This window comes from Ammospiza nelsoni, chromosome 7 (genome assembly GCF_027579445.1).
Source record: "Ammospiza nelsoni isolate bAmmNel1 chromosome 7, bAmmNel1.pri, whole genome shotgun sequence".
Classification (NCBI taxonomy): domain Eukaryota; kingdom Metazoa; phylum Chordata; class Aves; order Passeriformes; family Passerellidae; genus Ammospiza; species Ammospiza nelsoni.
In genome coordinates, this window is record NC_080639.1 from 37,934,344 (window position 1) to 37,951,933 (window position 17,590).

Here is a 17,590-nt window from a genome sequence, read left to right on the forward strand (position 1 = left end):
ATTTTAGTGAAGTCATTCAGTGCAGAGCAATTTCCTGGTTGTGGTGAAGCATTTTTAATACTCTGTATTTACAAGTGAGATGTGTTTTCAAGATATATCACAACTCTATCATGTTTATCGTGAGTAAACCATGAGTAAATCCTGTGTAGAGCTGTGCCATGGCCCTGGACACCACCCCAAGGAGAAGAATCCTGAAGGATTCAAGGTTTCCTTCCTACTTCAGGCACTTTTGTTTGTTGACTCACTGGCCTAAAAATAGGCCCTCATAAAGTATTCACCACTGATCTAATTAGTCAGGAGAATGCTGCTTTTCAAACTGGGAAAGCATTCCCAAAAATGATGCAACATTTGTATCTAATTAGATGATACAGGAAAATCCTGGCTAATTGCTTTGATAGACTTAAACAGATTAATAATGTGCAAGTGGTAACTAAATAAAAACTCCTTTTCACTGAGTGCTTTGAAAGTGATGCTTTTTAAGAAGCTAAAATTCCTTATTAGTTCTGAAACCCCAGGACTGTGATTTGAGAGCATTTCTCATTTTGGAGGTTTTTCAGTGCTAGAAAGGAAATATCTCAAAAATGAGATTGTAATTTGTGTATCTGAGCAGTGTTTGGTGTTTTTTCTAAACGTCTGCAAAGATTTATATCCAAAATGTGGCCATTCCATAGGTGGGGACTGGGATTTGTGCCTCAGAGAGCCAGGCTGGGATTGTGGAGCCCCTTTGTGATCCATGGAGTTGTTGGGCACTTCAAATTCATGTCAGAAAAAAGGATTGGAGCACCAAAAGTATTTGGAGGACAAGGAAGAGATTTAGATGATATTTGAATAGGAAAAAATGTGTTTCTCAGAGGGTTGGAGCAACCTGGGATAGCTGAAGGTGTCCCTGGAGATGGCACAAAATGGGCTTTAAGGTCTTTCCAACCCAAACCATTCCATGATTTGCAATATCAACCTGTCAAAATTTGTCTTAATTGGCTCAACATCCACTTACTAATAAAATAAATATTATTAATATCATAAGTAACAGATTGGAATGCAGACAATTAATATCTAATTTAAATTTCTTCTTACATCCTATCGAGTTTTTCTGTTTCTCCCACTTGACTCAGAAATTGTTAAAGTAAATATTAGCAGCTGAGTGTGCAAAGAGGCTGCCTGAAATCCAACATTTCAGGAAAAGGGAGAGAGTCCCATTAAAAATTGAAACCACACTTGCAGCAGATGAAAATGAAGGAGAAGTTTTCCGTGTGGGGAAGGGGATGAGGGGGCTAAAGGGGGAAGGAATTCCGTGCAGTTTTGCATAGTTGTGCAGTGAAATCTTTTGAAGGATATCCTAATGGAACTGGACTGCAAAACAAATCTGAACATGATGTGCTGGCACGGGGCAGAAAGCAGTCACTGCCTCGGATGTGGGAAGCTGTGGTGAGATAACAGGGCTTGTCTGGAGCTGCCAGGAGATCACTGAGGAGAGGGATTTATTCCGTGATGGAATAAATGGAAATCAGCCCTCTGGATTCCTTCCAGTGTCCAGGGTCCTTTGGGCTTGGTCCAAAACCCAACTCCTTTGCATCCCAGTCCAAAATACTTCAGAGAGTGCTGGGGAAGGGGTAAGGGGCAAGTGGTCCATCAGGGGGTGAGGGGGCTCTGCAGTCACAGAATCCCAGATCCCTGAGGCTGGAAAAACCCTCCAGGACCATGGAAACCCAGCTGTGCCCATCCCAACCTTGTCCCCAGCCCAGAGCACTCAGTGCCACCTCCAGAATTCCTGGGACACCTCCAGGGATGGGCACTGCAAACCTCCCTGAGCACCCTTGCCAGGAAGAATTTCCCCCCCAAAATGCAAAAATGGGGCTCCTTTTAGGACTCCTTTTCTGTTGTCGGTGTGAGGGGTTTGGAGCTGTGTGGGAACACAAAATATTCCCTGCCAGAAGGGGCTGGGGCAGGGACACCTCTGTGCTGGGGTTGGATTGATGGATATTCCCTCTGGGAAAAGCCTTGGGCATTCTGGTGCTCAGGATCCCAGAAATGAGGTTGGAAAACAGCTCCAACATCCCAAAGTCCCAGCTGTGCCCATCCCCACCTTGTCCTGAGTGCCACCTCCAGAATTCCTGGGACACCTCCAGGGATGGGCCCTGCAAACCTCCCTGGGCAGCTCCTGCCAAGGCCTGAGCACCCTTGCCAGGAAGAATTTCCCCCCCAAAATGCAAAAATGGGGCTCCTTTTAGGACTCCTTTTCTGTTGTCAATGTGAGGGTTTTGGGGCTGTGGGGGAACACAAAATATTCCCTGCCAGAAGGGGCTGGGGCAGGGACACCTCTGTGCTGGGGTTGGATTGATGGATATTCCCTCTGGGAAAAGCCTTGGGCATTCTGGTGCTCAGGATCCCAGAAATGAGGCTGGAAAACAGCTCTAAGGTCCCAAAGTCCCAGCTGTGCCCATGCCCACCCTGTCCCCAGCCCTGAGTGCCACCTCCAGAATTGCTGGGACACCCCCAGGGATGGGCACTGCAAACCTCCCTGGGCAGCTCCACTCCCTGAGCCCCCTTTCCATGGGGAAATTCCTGCTGTGCCCCCCCTGAGCTGCCCTGGGCCAGCCTGAGGCTGTTCCTTCTTGTCCTGTTGTTGTAAATCTCTGCTCCAGTAGAGCTTGGAGTTGTGTGGTGTTATTAAATTAATTAAATAACACCCAGGGACTTCCCATGTGTGGCTTATGATGGAATTTCAGCATGGAAATTCTGGCCTGCTTTTGATGAAACCTCATCTGCTCCCTCCTTAATCAGGATAAAACCTCTCAAACCCCCAAATTTCTGAACTGAAAACCTGAGTGAGCCCTGAACTGTTGCCAAGAGCTCTCCAAATCCTATTGCTGTGTGGCAGCCTGAGGGATTACAGGGTGGATTGTGGCATGACAAGGTGTCCATGGGACATCCTGGGTGACCTTGGTGGGGCAGGAGCTCACCAGCCCCTGTCCCTTCCCCACCCTGGGCTGGCCGAGGATTGCAGCCCTTGGGATGCTTGGGAACGTGGATCAGATCCTGCAGAGCAGGGCCAGCCCGCTCCAGCAGCCTCCAGCCTGCAGGAAGGCTGAAATCACACTCATTGAGGTTGGGAGAAGCCTCCACGGATGGGAATAAATCACACAGACCCCATTTCCTGCATGGTGGAAAAGCCCATTCTTTATTCACACAACTGCTTTTCATACAGTTCTGCTGACCTCATGTGTGGCTCCAATTGGTCAGGAGCTTCATTGGCAATTACTTTATTGGTAATTTACAAGTTATTATTCTGTACTGATTGGTCACTCAAACTCCTGATGCAGGAGAAGTTGGTGGTGAGAGATAGTTTTCATTTTTCTGTCTAAGGTGTGTAGGCAGCTTATACAGGTGTAAGTTGATTTTAACCCAGGAGTAAGCAAAACCAGTTTATACACAGGTGTAAGTTGTTTTTCACCCAGCAATAATCAAAACCAGTTGAAATACAGGTGTAAGCTGATTTTCACCCAGCAATAATCAAAACCAGTTTATACACAGGTGTAAGGTGTTTTTCACCCAGCAATAATCAAAACCAGTTGAAATACAGGTGTAAGGTGTTTTTCACCCAGCAATCTGTAAAACCAGTTTATGCACAGGTGTAAGGTGTTTTTCACCCAGCAATAATCAAAACCAGTTGAAATACAGGTGTAAGGTGTTTTTCACCCAGCAATAACCAAAGATAGTTGATATACAGGTGTAAGTTGATTTTCATCTAGGAATAAGCAAAACTAGTTTATACACAGGTGTAAGTTATTCTCACCCAGCAATAAACAAAACCACTTTATACAGGTGTAAGTTGTTTTTTAATCAGGAATAAGCAAAAACAGTTTATAAAGGTGTAAGTTGTTTTTGACCCAGGAATAGGCAAAACTAGTTGATATCCTGGTGTAAGTTGTTTCTCACCCAGCAATAAGCAAAACCAGTTTTATAAAGGTGTAAGTTGATTTTAACCCAGCAATAAGCAAAACCACTTTATATAGGTGTAAATTGTTTTTCACTCAGGAATAAGCAAAAACAGTTTATAAAGGTGTAAGTTGATTTTAACCCAGGAATAAACAAAACCAGTTTATATAAGGTGTAAGTTGTTTTTCACCTGGCAATAATCAAAACCCCTTTATACAGGTGTAAGTTGTTTTTCACCCAAAAATAAGCAAAAACAGTTTATAAAGGTGTAAGTTGTTTTTGACCCAGGAATAGGCAAAACCAGTTGATATACAGGTATAAGTTGTTTTTCACTCAGGAATAAGCAAAAACAGTTTATAAAGGTGTAAGATGTTTATGACCCAGGAATAGGCAAAACCAGTTTATATACAGGTGTAAGTTGATTTTCAGCCAGCAATAATCAAAGCCACTTTATACAGGTGTAAGTTGTTTTTCACCCAGCAATAATCAAAGCCACTTTATACAGGTGTAAGTTGTTTTTCACCCAGCAATAATCAAAACCAGTTTATATACAGGTGTAAGTTGTTTTTCACCCAGCAATAATCAAACCAGTTTATATACAGGTGTAAGTTGATTTTCAGCCAGCAATAATCAAAGCCACTTTATACAGGTGTAAGTTGTTTTTCACCCAGCAATAATCAAAGCCACTTTATACAGGTGTAAGTTGTTTTTCACCCAGCCATAGATTGTTGTGTTAAGGACCTGCTCACACCAGGATTGCTTTCACCTGGGAACCTGCAGAGTGCCAGCTTGCCCTGGAAGCAATGACAGGCCAGCTCCTGATATAACAGAGCAGGTTTGATTTTATAAAGTTTTTCTTTATGGTTTTTCAACCTTCCTGCACCATCCAAGATTCCAGCCTTTGGCCAATTTAGATTCCAGCCCTTGAGTGAAGGGGGTCTGGCCAACCAGCTCCTTTTATCCACAGCCTGCTTGGAAATACCCTGGTGAGGTTTTTTTTTGTTTTTGGAGCATTTGGAACTTTACATTTCTAAGCAGCACTTCTAAAGGGAATGTTCTGCATGAGGGTACTTAAGGGAATATTTTCCAGGACTATATTTATGCCTCTGTAGTCTTCCTTTAGTGGTCTTGAAGGAAGGAGCTGTTATTACTGTTAAATATAGATGTAATGTGGTGTTATTGCAGAAATGTCTTTATGTTCCATTTCTGGCTTTAAAAAAAAACCCTTTTCTAATTAAAATCAGTCAGGTCTATGACATTTATTATGTTTTAACATGTTGGCATAATGTTAGTGTTGGGAATAAGGCAGGATTGACACCTGATTCCAAATAAACTCTCCTAATGAGGTTGCTACGGCAGTCATGCATGCCATCCTATATTTGGATTTAGGATTGTTGCCTTTTTCTGGTGTATTTACTATTTAAATCCCATATTCCACATTTGTCTCACCTTAATAAAATGTCCAGTCTCAAGTGTAAAGTCTCACCTGGTCAGCTTGAAAAAACTATTTTGGGGGGAATGACTCAGCTTCTGTCACGAGAGGAAATCTCTGAGGGGAATTATTCCTGAGGATATTCAGATTGTTTCAAAGGTATTCAGAGATCAGTCACTGCTGCTGGCTTTTCCCTTTTTATTACCCAATTTTTTGGTGGGATGAATATTTTAATTCAGTCGAAATGCAGGAGGTTTGCATTTTTATGGATATTACCAAAGCCTGGAAGCAGCTTCCCTCATATGAAATTCATTCAGTTTTCTAAACAATTTTTAAAGGGCATTAATTTAGTCATCTGTGATGGTTGTGAACAGAAGCATATGTGAAAATATTCAGTGAAAAGATGCATCCCTTAATTCACCCAAACTCCACATCAACTATTTAACAGCACTTGCACTCTTGTAGCTTTTAAGATGTAGCTCAATTACATCCACGTATAAATAGAAAATGCTGGCAGGATTCTGTTTGCTCTGAGCCTTGTTTTGATGGTTCCATTGACATTTAAAACTTTGATTTGGAGCTCTGGAAATGGCTGCAGCTGTAAACATCTCCCTGAGGTGCTGCACTGGGCTGCAAGGCTGGAGAGGAGAGCTCACGTGTTTCCCACATCTTTGTCTTTCAGGCTGTTTGATTGGAGCCAAGGAGTCAGCAAAGAACCTCAAGAAGACAACTTGGATCATGACCAGAAGATAAAAAAGAAAGCAAAAAGAATGTGGCATATAAAGGGTGTAATACCTGGAGGCATTGGATCTGACTCATATTTATAAAAATGAGACGAGCTTTCACAAAACACAAGTTATCTTAGACAGTCATCAAGCTTGGAGCCATCATGCTGTTGAACTAGAAATTCTCCTTTTCCCCATTCTCCTTTCTGACAGGTAACAAAGGATTGGTGAATTATGATTTTCCCAAGTTGGAAGCACTAATTTTTATCTATATAGTTCATCCTTATGAATATATAAGGAGTTAAACATTGCATATTTAATGTGGATTATAATGGGAAAGTGACTCATTAACCAAAATGGCCACTTTTAAGGACTTGGTTTCAAACTGAGCTGGAGCCTCCCGATGCACTTTGTAGGATTTGGGGGAAGCTGTGCTGCAGGGCCTGCTTTGGGAGGCCAGGATGACATGTAGTAAAAGGATATCACCTTCCTGTTGATATCTCTGAAGACTCATAACCAGAAACAGGAAAATGAATGGTGGGAAGGAGTGTGACGGAGGGGACACGGATGGAGGGCCACCAGCAGTGCAAGTTCCCGTTGGTTGGCAGCGGAGGGTGGACCAAAGTGGAGTTCTCTACATCAGGTAAGGCCACCCCAGGGGCTGGGCTGGGCTTTGGTGCACTTTGGCCAGGACGTGCAGGGAGTTCTGTCTCAACTCCTTCCTTCTGCTCTAAAACGTCCAGGAGTCGTTCCTCAAGCACAAGAGTCTGGGAAGGTGAAGGAGGGGAGATGTAGGTGGGGTTTTGGGAAGGAATTCCTGCCTGGGAGGGTGGGGAGGGGCTGGGATGGGACTCCCAGAGCAGCTGGGGTTGCCCCTGGATCCCTGAAAGTGTCCCAGGCCAGGCTGGATGGGCTTGGAGCAGCCTGGGATGGTGGGAGGTGTCCCTGGGCTGGGGTTGGAGCTGGATGAGCTTTAGATCCCTTTAGCCCAAACCATTCCATGATTTTGTGATTCTTTTCCAAGTAAATTATGGCTGGGTTGGAATTCCCAGAGCAGCTGTGGCTGCCCCTGGATCCCTGGAACCTGCCCAAGGCCAGGTTGGACACTGGGACTTGGAGCAGCCTGGGATGGTGGGAGATGTTCCTGGGCAGTGGTTGGAGCTGGATGAGCTTTAGATCCGTCCCAACCCAAACCATTCCATGATTTTGTGATTCTTTTCCAAGTATATTTGGGCTGGGATGGAATTCCCAGAGCAGCTGTGGCTGCCCCTGGATCCCTGGCAGTGTCCCAGGCCAGGTTGGACACTGGGGCTTGGAGCAGCCTGGGGTGGTGGGAGATGTTCCTGGGCAGGGATTGGAACTGGGTGAGCTTTAGATCCCTTCCAACCCAAACCATTCCATGATTTTGTGATTCTTTTCCAAGTAAACTTGATTCATGTGACCATCAATAGCTCTAAACTCATTTTTATGCCCATGAAGGTTCTGTGTTCACTATCACTGACATTCTCCAGCTTTTATGGATCCCTCACATTTCTCACGTGGGAAAAAACCCAAGAACATAAATCCAAATCCAAACTTTTAGTTACTTTACTTGTTTATTTTCTTAGTTTATTGGATTTTTTTTTTTTTGCTTTGCCCTGGAATGGTCACAAAGAAGTGCATTGAAATTGCTATGAAATAAATGTGTTCAGGCAAAGAGAGCCTAAATTAAATGTTATTGGAAAAAAGATCAAAGTTAGCTTTATAAAATGTGGGGGCATTGAGTTTGCATCACACAAATTTGTGATTATCACTCAGTTATTTGTTTAAATTTCTTCCACTGTTCTGTGATTAAAATAACCACTTCTCCCAACATTTTGTGTATTACCAATACAAAAGTCTTTAATGAGCCAGAGCACACTCCAGTTTTACACTGAGCTACCATGAAGGCTCAGATGCACTGCAGGATTTCTTGGTTGTGTTTTCCTTGAGCAGAATAACCCCAGCCCATGGCAGAGAAACCAGCCTGCCCTTGTATTTCTCATTGCAGCTCCCATTCCCTGCACCTCTGCCTCACTTGCAGGTCAATGGGAAAGGAAAAGTTGTGGATTAGGGGTTTTTTCCCCAATAATCTCTGTATCCAGACATCAGGAAAATAATACTTTGATATTTTTGTGTACCTGATGACCCCACTCAGCTTTTAAACTTAATTTCCCCCAGCCCTAACAAGTTTCACACAACAGCTTTGGAGAAGCTCATGTTATTCCTACCCTCTTCCCAAGTTTTCCAATGGATTTTTTTTATTCTTTGAATTCCATGGTTTTGTGACAGTTTCTTACAATTTTCTGAAAAGTGAGTTTTCTGATAGTTTTTGTACCTGATGACCACAGTCAGCTTTTGAATTTGATTTTCCACAACCCTAAAAAGTTTTACACAACAGCTTTGGAGAAGTAAATGTTATTCCTGCCATTTTCCAATGTATTTTTTTAGTAGTTGAATTTCATGATTCTGTGAAATTTATTTTATAATATTATTTTATAATTTTTTTTCCTTACAATTTTCTGAATAGTGAGTTTTCTGGTAGTTTATTTACCTGGTGACCCCACTCAGCTTTTGAACTTGATTTTCCACAACCCTAAAAAGTTCTACACAACAGCATTAATGAAGCTCTTTACTGCCCTCTTCCCAAGTTTTTCAGTGTAGTTTTTTATTCTTTGGTGATTTTTCTGGTACTTTTATTTACCTGATAATCCCACTCAGCTTTTGAACTTCATTTCCACAGCCCTAACAAGTTTTGCACAACATGAGCTTTGGGGAAGCTCATGTTATTCCTGCCCTCTTCCCAAGTTTTCCAATGTATTTTTTAATTCCTTGGTGAATTTTCTGGTACTTTTATTTACCTGATGATTTTTCCAATGTATTTTTTTATTCCTAGGTGAATTTTCTGGTACTTTTATTTACCTGATGATTTTTCCAATGTATTTTTTTATTCCTAGGTGAATTTTCTGGAGCTTTTATGTACCTGATGATCCCACTCAGGTTTTAAACTTCATTTCCACAGCCCTAAAAAGTTCTACACAACAGCTTTGGGGAAGCTCATGTTATTCCTACCCTCCTCCCAAGTTTTCCAATGAATTTTTTAATTCCTTGGTGAATTTTCTGATACTTTTATTTACCTGATTATCATGCTCAGCTTTTAAACTTGATTTCCCCCAGCCCAAAAACTTCCACACAACAGCATTACTGAAGCTCTTTACTGCCCTCTTCCCAAGTTTTCCAATGCATTTTTCTATTCCTTGGTGAATTTTCTGGTCACTTTCTCAGAGTTTCTGATGAATAAAAGTGTTTTGCACTCCTGTGTGTGCCCGGGCCAGAGCAGGAGGTGTTGCTTGGGAAGGTGGGAGTGCAATAATCCAATCTCTGCCTGCCATGGAGCATCCCCAGGGCTCTGAGGGCAGCTGAATCCCCCAGGATTGAGTTTCCACAAGCTCCTCTCTGCCCTGCCAGCGTGCACAGCCTTCCTGGAGGCAAGGAAAGGTCAAACAATATTGACTCCACAGCTATCCCAGGGAAAAATTAGTGGATATATTAAGATCTGACATGATTCAAGTGGAATAGATGATCCCAGCTGAATAAAGACTCTGTGTTTGTGCCTCCTTGGAAAGCACAGATGCTTTCCTGTCAGCTGTCAGCAGTTGCTTTGGATTAAATCAAGATTAAATCCATTCATTAACTGGTTTTCATTACCTGCTAGAAGCACTGAGTTGACTCTCAGGGTTTTTCTTAGCAAAACAGAGCTGCTAAGTGGGGCCTAAATCATCCCTGCAAGTGTGCAGGGCCAGGCTGATGGGGAGCGTGGGATGGTGGGAGGTGATTCCAGGGCTGGAATCAGCTGAGCTTCAGCTCCTTCCCGAGCCAAAGAGTCTGCAATTCCATGATTTTGTGGCAATTTCCTACAAAAGAAGCTTTGGGTTATCCTTTGTGTTACAGAAGTGTCAATAACTCTGTGCACACACAAGAGAATTTGCGGTTACAGCTGAGCCCAGGATCAAGGTAGAAATGGGAAAAAAATGGCCCTTTTTAAAATTTGTGTTTTGTGGATAAATAGCCCTGCCTGTGTGTGCAGTAGGAATGCTGGATCCCAGAGATTCAGTGATTGACCTTCCTTCCCACTCCCTGGTTGGCAGCACACTCCTTTTCACTGCAGCATCTCCTGGAGCATGTGTGCCCAGGCAAACAGCACACCAGGGTTATTTAAAATCACTTTTTTCCAAAAATACCCCAGGAAAAGGAGCCTTTTTTAGCCAAGGCAAACAAAACAGCATCCTCAGTGCAGAGCATATTCCCAGAAATGGCTTTCAACAGGAGGTTTTGAGGATCACAGGAAGTGTCTGGAGGGATTTTGGGTGTGGATGGGATGGTGCAGAGCAAATGTCAATGTGGGATTCTCCCTTGGGAAGCTGTTCCATCCTCCAGGGTGGAGTTTGGGCTCAGCATGGTCAGGACAGGTGGGAACATGCAAAGGGATCAGCCAGGATCCTGCTGTAATGAAAATAAAGCAAAGAGCAGTTTCCCCCTGCTCCCCAAGGATTTCAGGCAGGGAGGGTTTGACTCCTGACCAGTCACCAGACCTGGACCTTTATTTTTAGATTGCTCTTTCATCTTCCTCACCCTCCAAGCTGTCACTGCTACACAGATTCAACCTGAGCACTTCTCCCAGAAATAACTATTTCAGGGCATGCCTGGCAAAGAAATGACTTATTTAAACTGTCAGCAGGACTTGAAATGTCACTTGCAGATGTTGCTTTAGATGTGACTCGTGCAGGATGAGGTGTTTATGGCTTGGATTCTAAGCACCAGAGTTCCTCACAGCTTGGAATTTTGAGTCAGGAGTGTTTTTGTGATCCAAACTATTCCACTTGAGATGTTTTTGTTTGAATTAGGGCTATTTACAGCTGCCATTAATAACCAGTGTTTTATTCAGGATAAACAGTTCGGCTGTCCCAGCAGTAAAGAGCAATCTGCAAGTTACAGGCTGGGGACACGAGAAGGTTTTTTTTATATTATGAATTAGTGATTTTGCCATAACAGAGTTCCCAGTGCCCTATTTTGGGAAGTGGAGATAATGATTTTCTGGTGGGAGTTGGAGAAATCCAAGTGCAGTTTGTCAGGAGCTGGCTGGCCTGGCTCCTTGGTGTAATATTTCTTACTTTCAGTGAGAAGGTCAAAATTTTAGCTGAATGAAACCAAACATTGTGCATCAAAGGGACCCAGCTGCAACAGTTTTGTTTCCTTTAAAATATGTTTGGGGGTTTTGTTTTTGTTTTGTTTTGTTTTTTTGTAATTATTATCTCAATTCTTGAATAAAAGCAAGAAGTGCTATGAGAAAAAAAAATCTGAAAGGTGATTTTACCCACTGTCCTTGTGAGCAGATACAAGTCCTGACCTATCCAAGAGCTTGTATTCATCATTTCTGTTCCTTTGCAGTCCCAGTGGGTCTTTATTATCCTGCTTGGAGCAGGTGAAGACTTACTTGCTGACTGATGGAACGTGCAAGTGTGGCCTAGAATGTCCTCTTGTTCTTCCCAAGGTAAAGCTCAGCATCATTTTGGATCTAGCTGCAATAATATTTATCAGCTGCCCATGCTGGTGACTCAAACTCTGTTCAGATCATCTCTAAAATAAGTGGTGTCCACTCAAAGTTAGACTTTAAAATATAAAATTCAGCTCCCCTCTGCCTTAGCCCCTCTTGCAGAGGATCTGACTCAGTTATTATAAATATATTCATTTTTTATTTGTTGTTTCCAAACGTCCTGTCAGGGAATCCCTTGGGCAGTATGGGAGCAGTAAGGAACAGAGGAGAATTCCTCTATACTCCATATAAAATTCTTAAATTATGTGAATTTATGTGAATTTGGTGACTTTGCTGCCTGTAGTCATTCTTTTAAACACTGGAATTTTCACTGCCAGGTCTTTAATTTTGATCCTGGAGCTGCTGTGAAGCAGAGAACTGCTGAAGATGTTAAAGCGGACGAAGATGTCACCAAACTATGCATTCACAAAAGGAAAATTATTGCTGTGGCTACACTTCACAAAAGCATGGAAGCACCACATCCTTCACTGGTTCTAACTAGTCCTGGTGGTGGAACAAGTGAGTAAAATGAAATCATGCAGAATCGTGGAATAATCTGATTTGTATTCACAGAATTACTGTGCAAAACCACCCCCAAAGTCTGACCACAAGTGCAAAAATAAGCAGATTGAAGGAATAAATAAAGGGAGTAGGCAGAGATGGAGGGAGATAGAAAATGAGTCTGAAAGCAGGTCAGCCCAGACTAAGAGCATGATTTTCTTGGAAAAGATATCAGATTTTTCTAGACAAAGAAAATACATTAGCTCCCATCTTTTGGAACTGTAGTAATATGTCTGATATTCTGTCACATGGGAAATTAGAGGAGCAGAATAAAGTGATTATGAAGGGATTAGGATGTGGCTAAGGACTTGGCTAAATGGGAAATTGTATTGTAAAGGAGAATAGACAGCAAGAGGAGATCTCCACTGTCATTTCCCAAGGATTATTTTTGGCCACCAACCTGGATTAGCATTTTAATTATCCCCATCAATAAAAAAAGTGAGGAAATTTGTTGGTGGCTGAAGTTGATAGGTACTCTCCAAACAAAAGTGTAAAACCAAGGGGGTTCCCTGAGGCCTGGAGTGAAAACAAAGTTAGCACTGAAACAGCTCCAAACCCAGAAATTCACCCAAAATTGGGGACTTTGTCAGGATCACAGGAACAGGTTCTGAAGAGAATGACAAATCCCAGTGGGCAGCACAAAGGAGGGAAGGGGCTGAGTTTATAATTTTGTACTCTGGGGTTGCAGCTCCTGGGAAAAGGCCTGAGCTCCCTGCACCCCTCATTGCTGTGAGAGCACCTGGCCAGCTGCTTTTCCTCCTTCCAAGGGGAAAAATACAAGAAAACCAAGAAATAATAAATTTTAGAGAAGTGCCAGTGCTAACAGATCCATGCTGTTCATAGTACTGATGTGCCCCTGCCTTTTCACGTTGAAATTTAGGATTTAAAACTTTTCTTGAAAATTTTTTCAGTGTAATTTTGGTTTTAAGTGTCAGTGGAATTTCCCAAGTTTCTATACATTTCCCTGCTTAATTTTTTCAATGAGTAGTACTTAAATTAAATTCCTGTTCTCAAAAAATCAGCAAAATGGAGGTAATTTATATATTTCTGTGCTCTTACTTTCTCTGTCAATCAGAATTTTGTGCATAAGCAAAGAAGAAAATTCCCCAATAAAACTCCCTGTAAGCAAAACTTTTTCACATTTATAAGTGACCATTTGCTTATTTCCAGCACTCAAGGTGAGGCCTCTCATAATTACTGTATTTTGCAGTTCAGCCTTTAGTTTTATCCCCTAAATGAGACTTTGGTTGTATTTTGGGACAGGGGAAATGTTTGTTTCTCTCACATTGGAGCAAATAGGATGAAGGCAGAATTGTCAGTGCTGTCTGACCAGGCTGAAGGCAAGATGAGTAGAGGAATTCCAAGGCACCTCTGAGTTCATTTGAACGCAGAATTTTAAACTCCCAATTCCAGTTGAGTTTTGCACATCCAGAGGCTGCCTGCCAAGCACTGCAAGCTGAATTGCAAATTCCCAGAGCTGCAAAACTGGCAGAAAGTCCCCCAGACTTGGAGCTGCTTGTGCTTGGAAGTAAAATATTGGTGAAAAATCTCTTTAAATAAAGATGGAAAGTGGCCTTGTGTTTGTTGGAAGGTGTAGCCTCAGAAGTGGGATTTACAGGGAATTTTTCCATCATGTGCAAATATCCCCAAGGCTTCTATCCTGAAAAGAAGCAGAAGCATTCAGGATGCCTCATCAGGGGCAGCATTTGGGACAGAACCTTTTCTGTGGGAATTGAGTCTCAATCCTGGACAGGCTTTGTTCCTCCTGTCCTCAATAGATGGTGCCAGAGGCTCCTTTTCCCTGCCACAGCCATCCCTCTCCTCCTGCCAGAGGGGGGATGCTGGAGATTCAGGAGGCTTGCTTGGAAAAGGCAAAAGGCAAGGAAAAAGGTTCGAAATGGTCCGTGTTTCTGTGGGATATGGAATTACAGCTGTGGAGTTGGGGACAGGCACCACTCCAGCTTGGAGATTGAGGTTTTATTTCTGCTCAGCAAAAGTTTAGCCAAAGGCTCCCTGAGCTTTTTGGGAATGTTTTCACCCTCAGCAGCTTTGCCCTGAAACGTGGCACACTGGATTTGCAACCAGTAGTAACTGTTGTGTGTTTCCCACGCCAGGTGCAACGCCAGTAGTTCCCACCCGAGCAGCAACTCCAAGGTCAATGAGGAATAAATCGCATGAAGGAATTACAAATTCTGTGATGCCGGAATGTAAGACTCCTTTCAAGTTGATGATGGGGGCATCTAATGCCATGGGTAGGCTTTATGTGCAAGAAATGGCTGGAAGCCAGCAAGCAGAGCTCCATCCTGCCTATCCCAGGCAGAGATTGGGGAGCAATGAACTGGGGCAGAAGTCTCCGTACCGCGGCAGCCACGGGGGGATGCCCAGCCCGGCGTCCTCGGGGTCGCAGATCTACGGGGACGGCTCCATCTCGCCCAGGACCGACCCTCTCGGGAGCCCCGACGTCTTCACGAGGAACAATCCCAGTTTTCACGGAGCGCCCAACTCCAGTCCCATCCACATGACCAGGACGCCGCTGTCCCCGCCGTCAGTCATGCTCCACGGCTCTCCCATACAGTCATCCTGTGCAATGGCTGGAAGGACTAATATACCTCTTTCCCCCACCTTGACCACCAAGAGCCCAGTCATGAAAAAACCCCTGTGTAACTTTTCGGCCGGTATGGAAATACCACGAGCAATGTTCCACCATAAACCCCCCCAAGGCCCACCCCCGCCTCCTCCACCGCCTTCTTGTGCTCTTCAGAAAAAGCCATTAACATCCGAGAAGGATCCGCTTGGCATTCTGGACCCCATTCCCAGCAAGCCGCCGAACCAGAACCCCGTGATCATGAACCCCACCACGTTCCACTCGAGTGTCCACTCTCAGGTACCCGTGATGAATGTAAGCATGCCCCCCGCCGTGGTGCCCCTGCCCAGCAACCTGCCCCTGCCCACCGTCAAACCCGCCCACATCAACCATGGCGCTCACGTCCAAAGGGTTCAGCACTCGGCGTCGACGTCGCTGTCCCCCTCGCCGGTGACGTCCCCCGTTCACGCCATGGCACCCGGCATGGCGAGGATCGAGGCTTCTCCCCAAAGATCGCGTTCTTCTTCCACCTCGTCCGATCACGGAAACTTCCTGCTGCCTCCCGTGGGGTCGTCCTGTAGCGGTATCAAAGTCCCTCCCAGGTCCCCGAGGTCAACCATAGGGTCGCCGAGGCCATCCATGCCATCCAGCCCTTCCACCAAGCACGACGGACTCAGTCAGTACAAGGACATCCCCAACCCGTTAATTGCTGGAATGAGTAACGTGTTAAATCCTCCCAACAATGCCGTTTTTCCCGCTGCGTCGGCCGGAAGCGGTTCCTTGAAGAGTCAGCCTGGTTTGCTGGGAATGCCTTTAAATCAGATCTTGAACCAGCACAACGCTGCCTCTTTTCCAGCAAGCAGTTTACTCTCAGCAGCAGCCAAAGCACAGCTAGCAAATCAAAATAAACTTGCTGGTAACAACAATAACAGCAGTAGCAATTCTGGACCTGTTGCCAGCGGCGGCAGCACCGAAGGACACAGCACTTTAAGTCCCATGTTCCCTCCTGCTGCCAACGTGCTCCTCCCCACCACGGAAGGGCAGAGCGGCCGGGCAGCACTGAGAGATAAATTGATGTCTCAGCAAAAGGATCCTCTGAGGAAAAGGAAGCAGCCCACCACCACGGTGCTGAGCTTGCTGAGACAGTCTCAGCTGGACAGCTCTGGCCTTCCCAAAGCCGGCTCCGATTTGATCAGAAAGCCAAGTCAAAGCTCCTTCCCCATCAGCTCCATGTCGCAGCTCCTGCAGTCCATGAGTTGTCAGAGCTCCCACGGGAGCAGCAATAGTTCCTCGGGCTGCGGGGGCTCCGGCGGCGCCCTGCCCTGCCCCGGTGCCCAGCTGCACCTGGCAGAGCCCGCGCTGCCCCCGGGGCTGCCCTGCCCCAACCCCAACCCCAGCCCCAGCTTCGGGCCCGGCGCCGGGGCTGCCCCCTCCAACCACCTGGCGGGGCTCCTCAACCAGATGCAGGCCGGGGGCTGCGGGATGCTCCCCCAGGCGGGAATGGCCTTGGGGAACTCCCTGCACCCCAGCCCGGCCCAGGCCAGGCTCCAGGCACCCTCCACGCCAGGCATCCCCAACAGCATCGGGAGCAGCTGCAATCAGAGCAGCCCTGAAGCAGGTACGTGGCTGTGCCAGGGGATTGTCACGGGTTTCCGTCCTTGGGAATCTCTGGTGGCTGGTTTTGGATGTTTGTCTGGGTTTGGAAAGGCAGGTGTGTGCTAAGGAAGGCAGAGCCTGCCCTGAAATGGGAAATGTAAACCGTCTCCCTCTGAATTATTATAATTTCTGAGATTAAAAGGCTATGATATGGGAATATGAATAACAGTTCTTTACTAGGAAAATTAAAAATACAAATGCAATAGTACAAACAAAAAAACCAAACCACTGCCAGAGTCACGACGTGCCCTGTCCCCCTGTGTGTCAGGGTGGTGTCCCAGCCCCACCCCATGGGGGCTCAGCCCTCCTGCAGTGCCAGCTGTGGCTCTGCTGCAGCAGGGATCCTGCACAAGGGGGGAGTTTTCCTCTGCAGCTCCAGGACTGCTGGTGATGGACCTGGGCTCCTCTGGGAGTGCAGGGCAGCACAAAGCTGCTCCTCTGGGAGTGCAGGGAGCACAAAGCTGCTCCTCTGGGAGTGCAGGGCAGCACAAAGCTGCTCCTCTGGGAGTGCAGGGCAGCACAAAGCTGCTCCTCTGGGAGTGCAGGGCAGCACAAAGCTGCTCCTCTGGGAGTGCAGGGCAGCACAAAGCTGCTCCTCTGGCAATGCAGGGGGCACAAAGCTGCTCCTCTGGGAGTGCAGGGGGCAGAGGCTGCTGTGCTGTCCCAAACCTCAGATTGTACCCAGGCAGGAATGCTTGGCTCCTCCCCTGGGCACAGCATCTCCCAATGGGATGATGGAATTGGGTCAGCCATGCAGGGACACTCACTGGCCATGGACAGAAGATAATTAATAGTTAGTGGCCCATGAACAGCAGAGATCTCCTGAGGGAGGATTGGCTGTGGAAAAGATAAAGAAAAACTGCCCCATGAACACCAATGGTAAACTAAATTATGTCTCCCTTTTTCTGGACAAAACCATTCTGGCTTGCTTCCTTGCTTCTGCTAACTTCCACACACTCTCCATGAATGAAATCCATTCACTTCTGGACATTCCCACACCTCTTTTTGTCACTTCTCCAAAGAAATTGGAGGATTTTTGCAGCCTGGCAGTGCATGCCCAGGTGATCCATGAGCTCTTTCCTGCT

The 17,590-nt window shown here is 45.4% G+C and overlaps 1 protein-coding gene across 1 annotated transcript in view; it reads left to right on the forward strand.

The window, feature by feature from the left end:
• MBD5 (methyl-CpG binding domain protein 5) overlaps positions 1-17,590 on the forward strand; it is a 127,901-nt gene that overhangs the window by 83,717 nt on the left and 26,594 nt on the right. Inside the window, exons 5-8 of the mRNA XM_059476220.1 lie at positions 6,051-6,736; positions 11,560-11,662; positions 12,043-12,223; positions 14,380-16,467. Coding sequence (XP_059332203.1) covers positions 6,624-6,736; positions 11,560-11,662; positions 12,043-12,223; positions 14,380-16,467 — 2,485 coding nt within the window. The 5' untranslated portion in view covers positions 6,051-6,623. The remainder of the gene's footprint in view (positions 1-6,050; positions 6,737-11,559; positions 11,663-12,042; positions 12,224-14,379; positions 16,468-17,590) is intronic.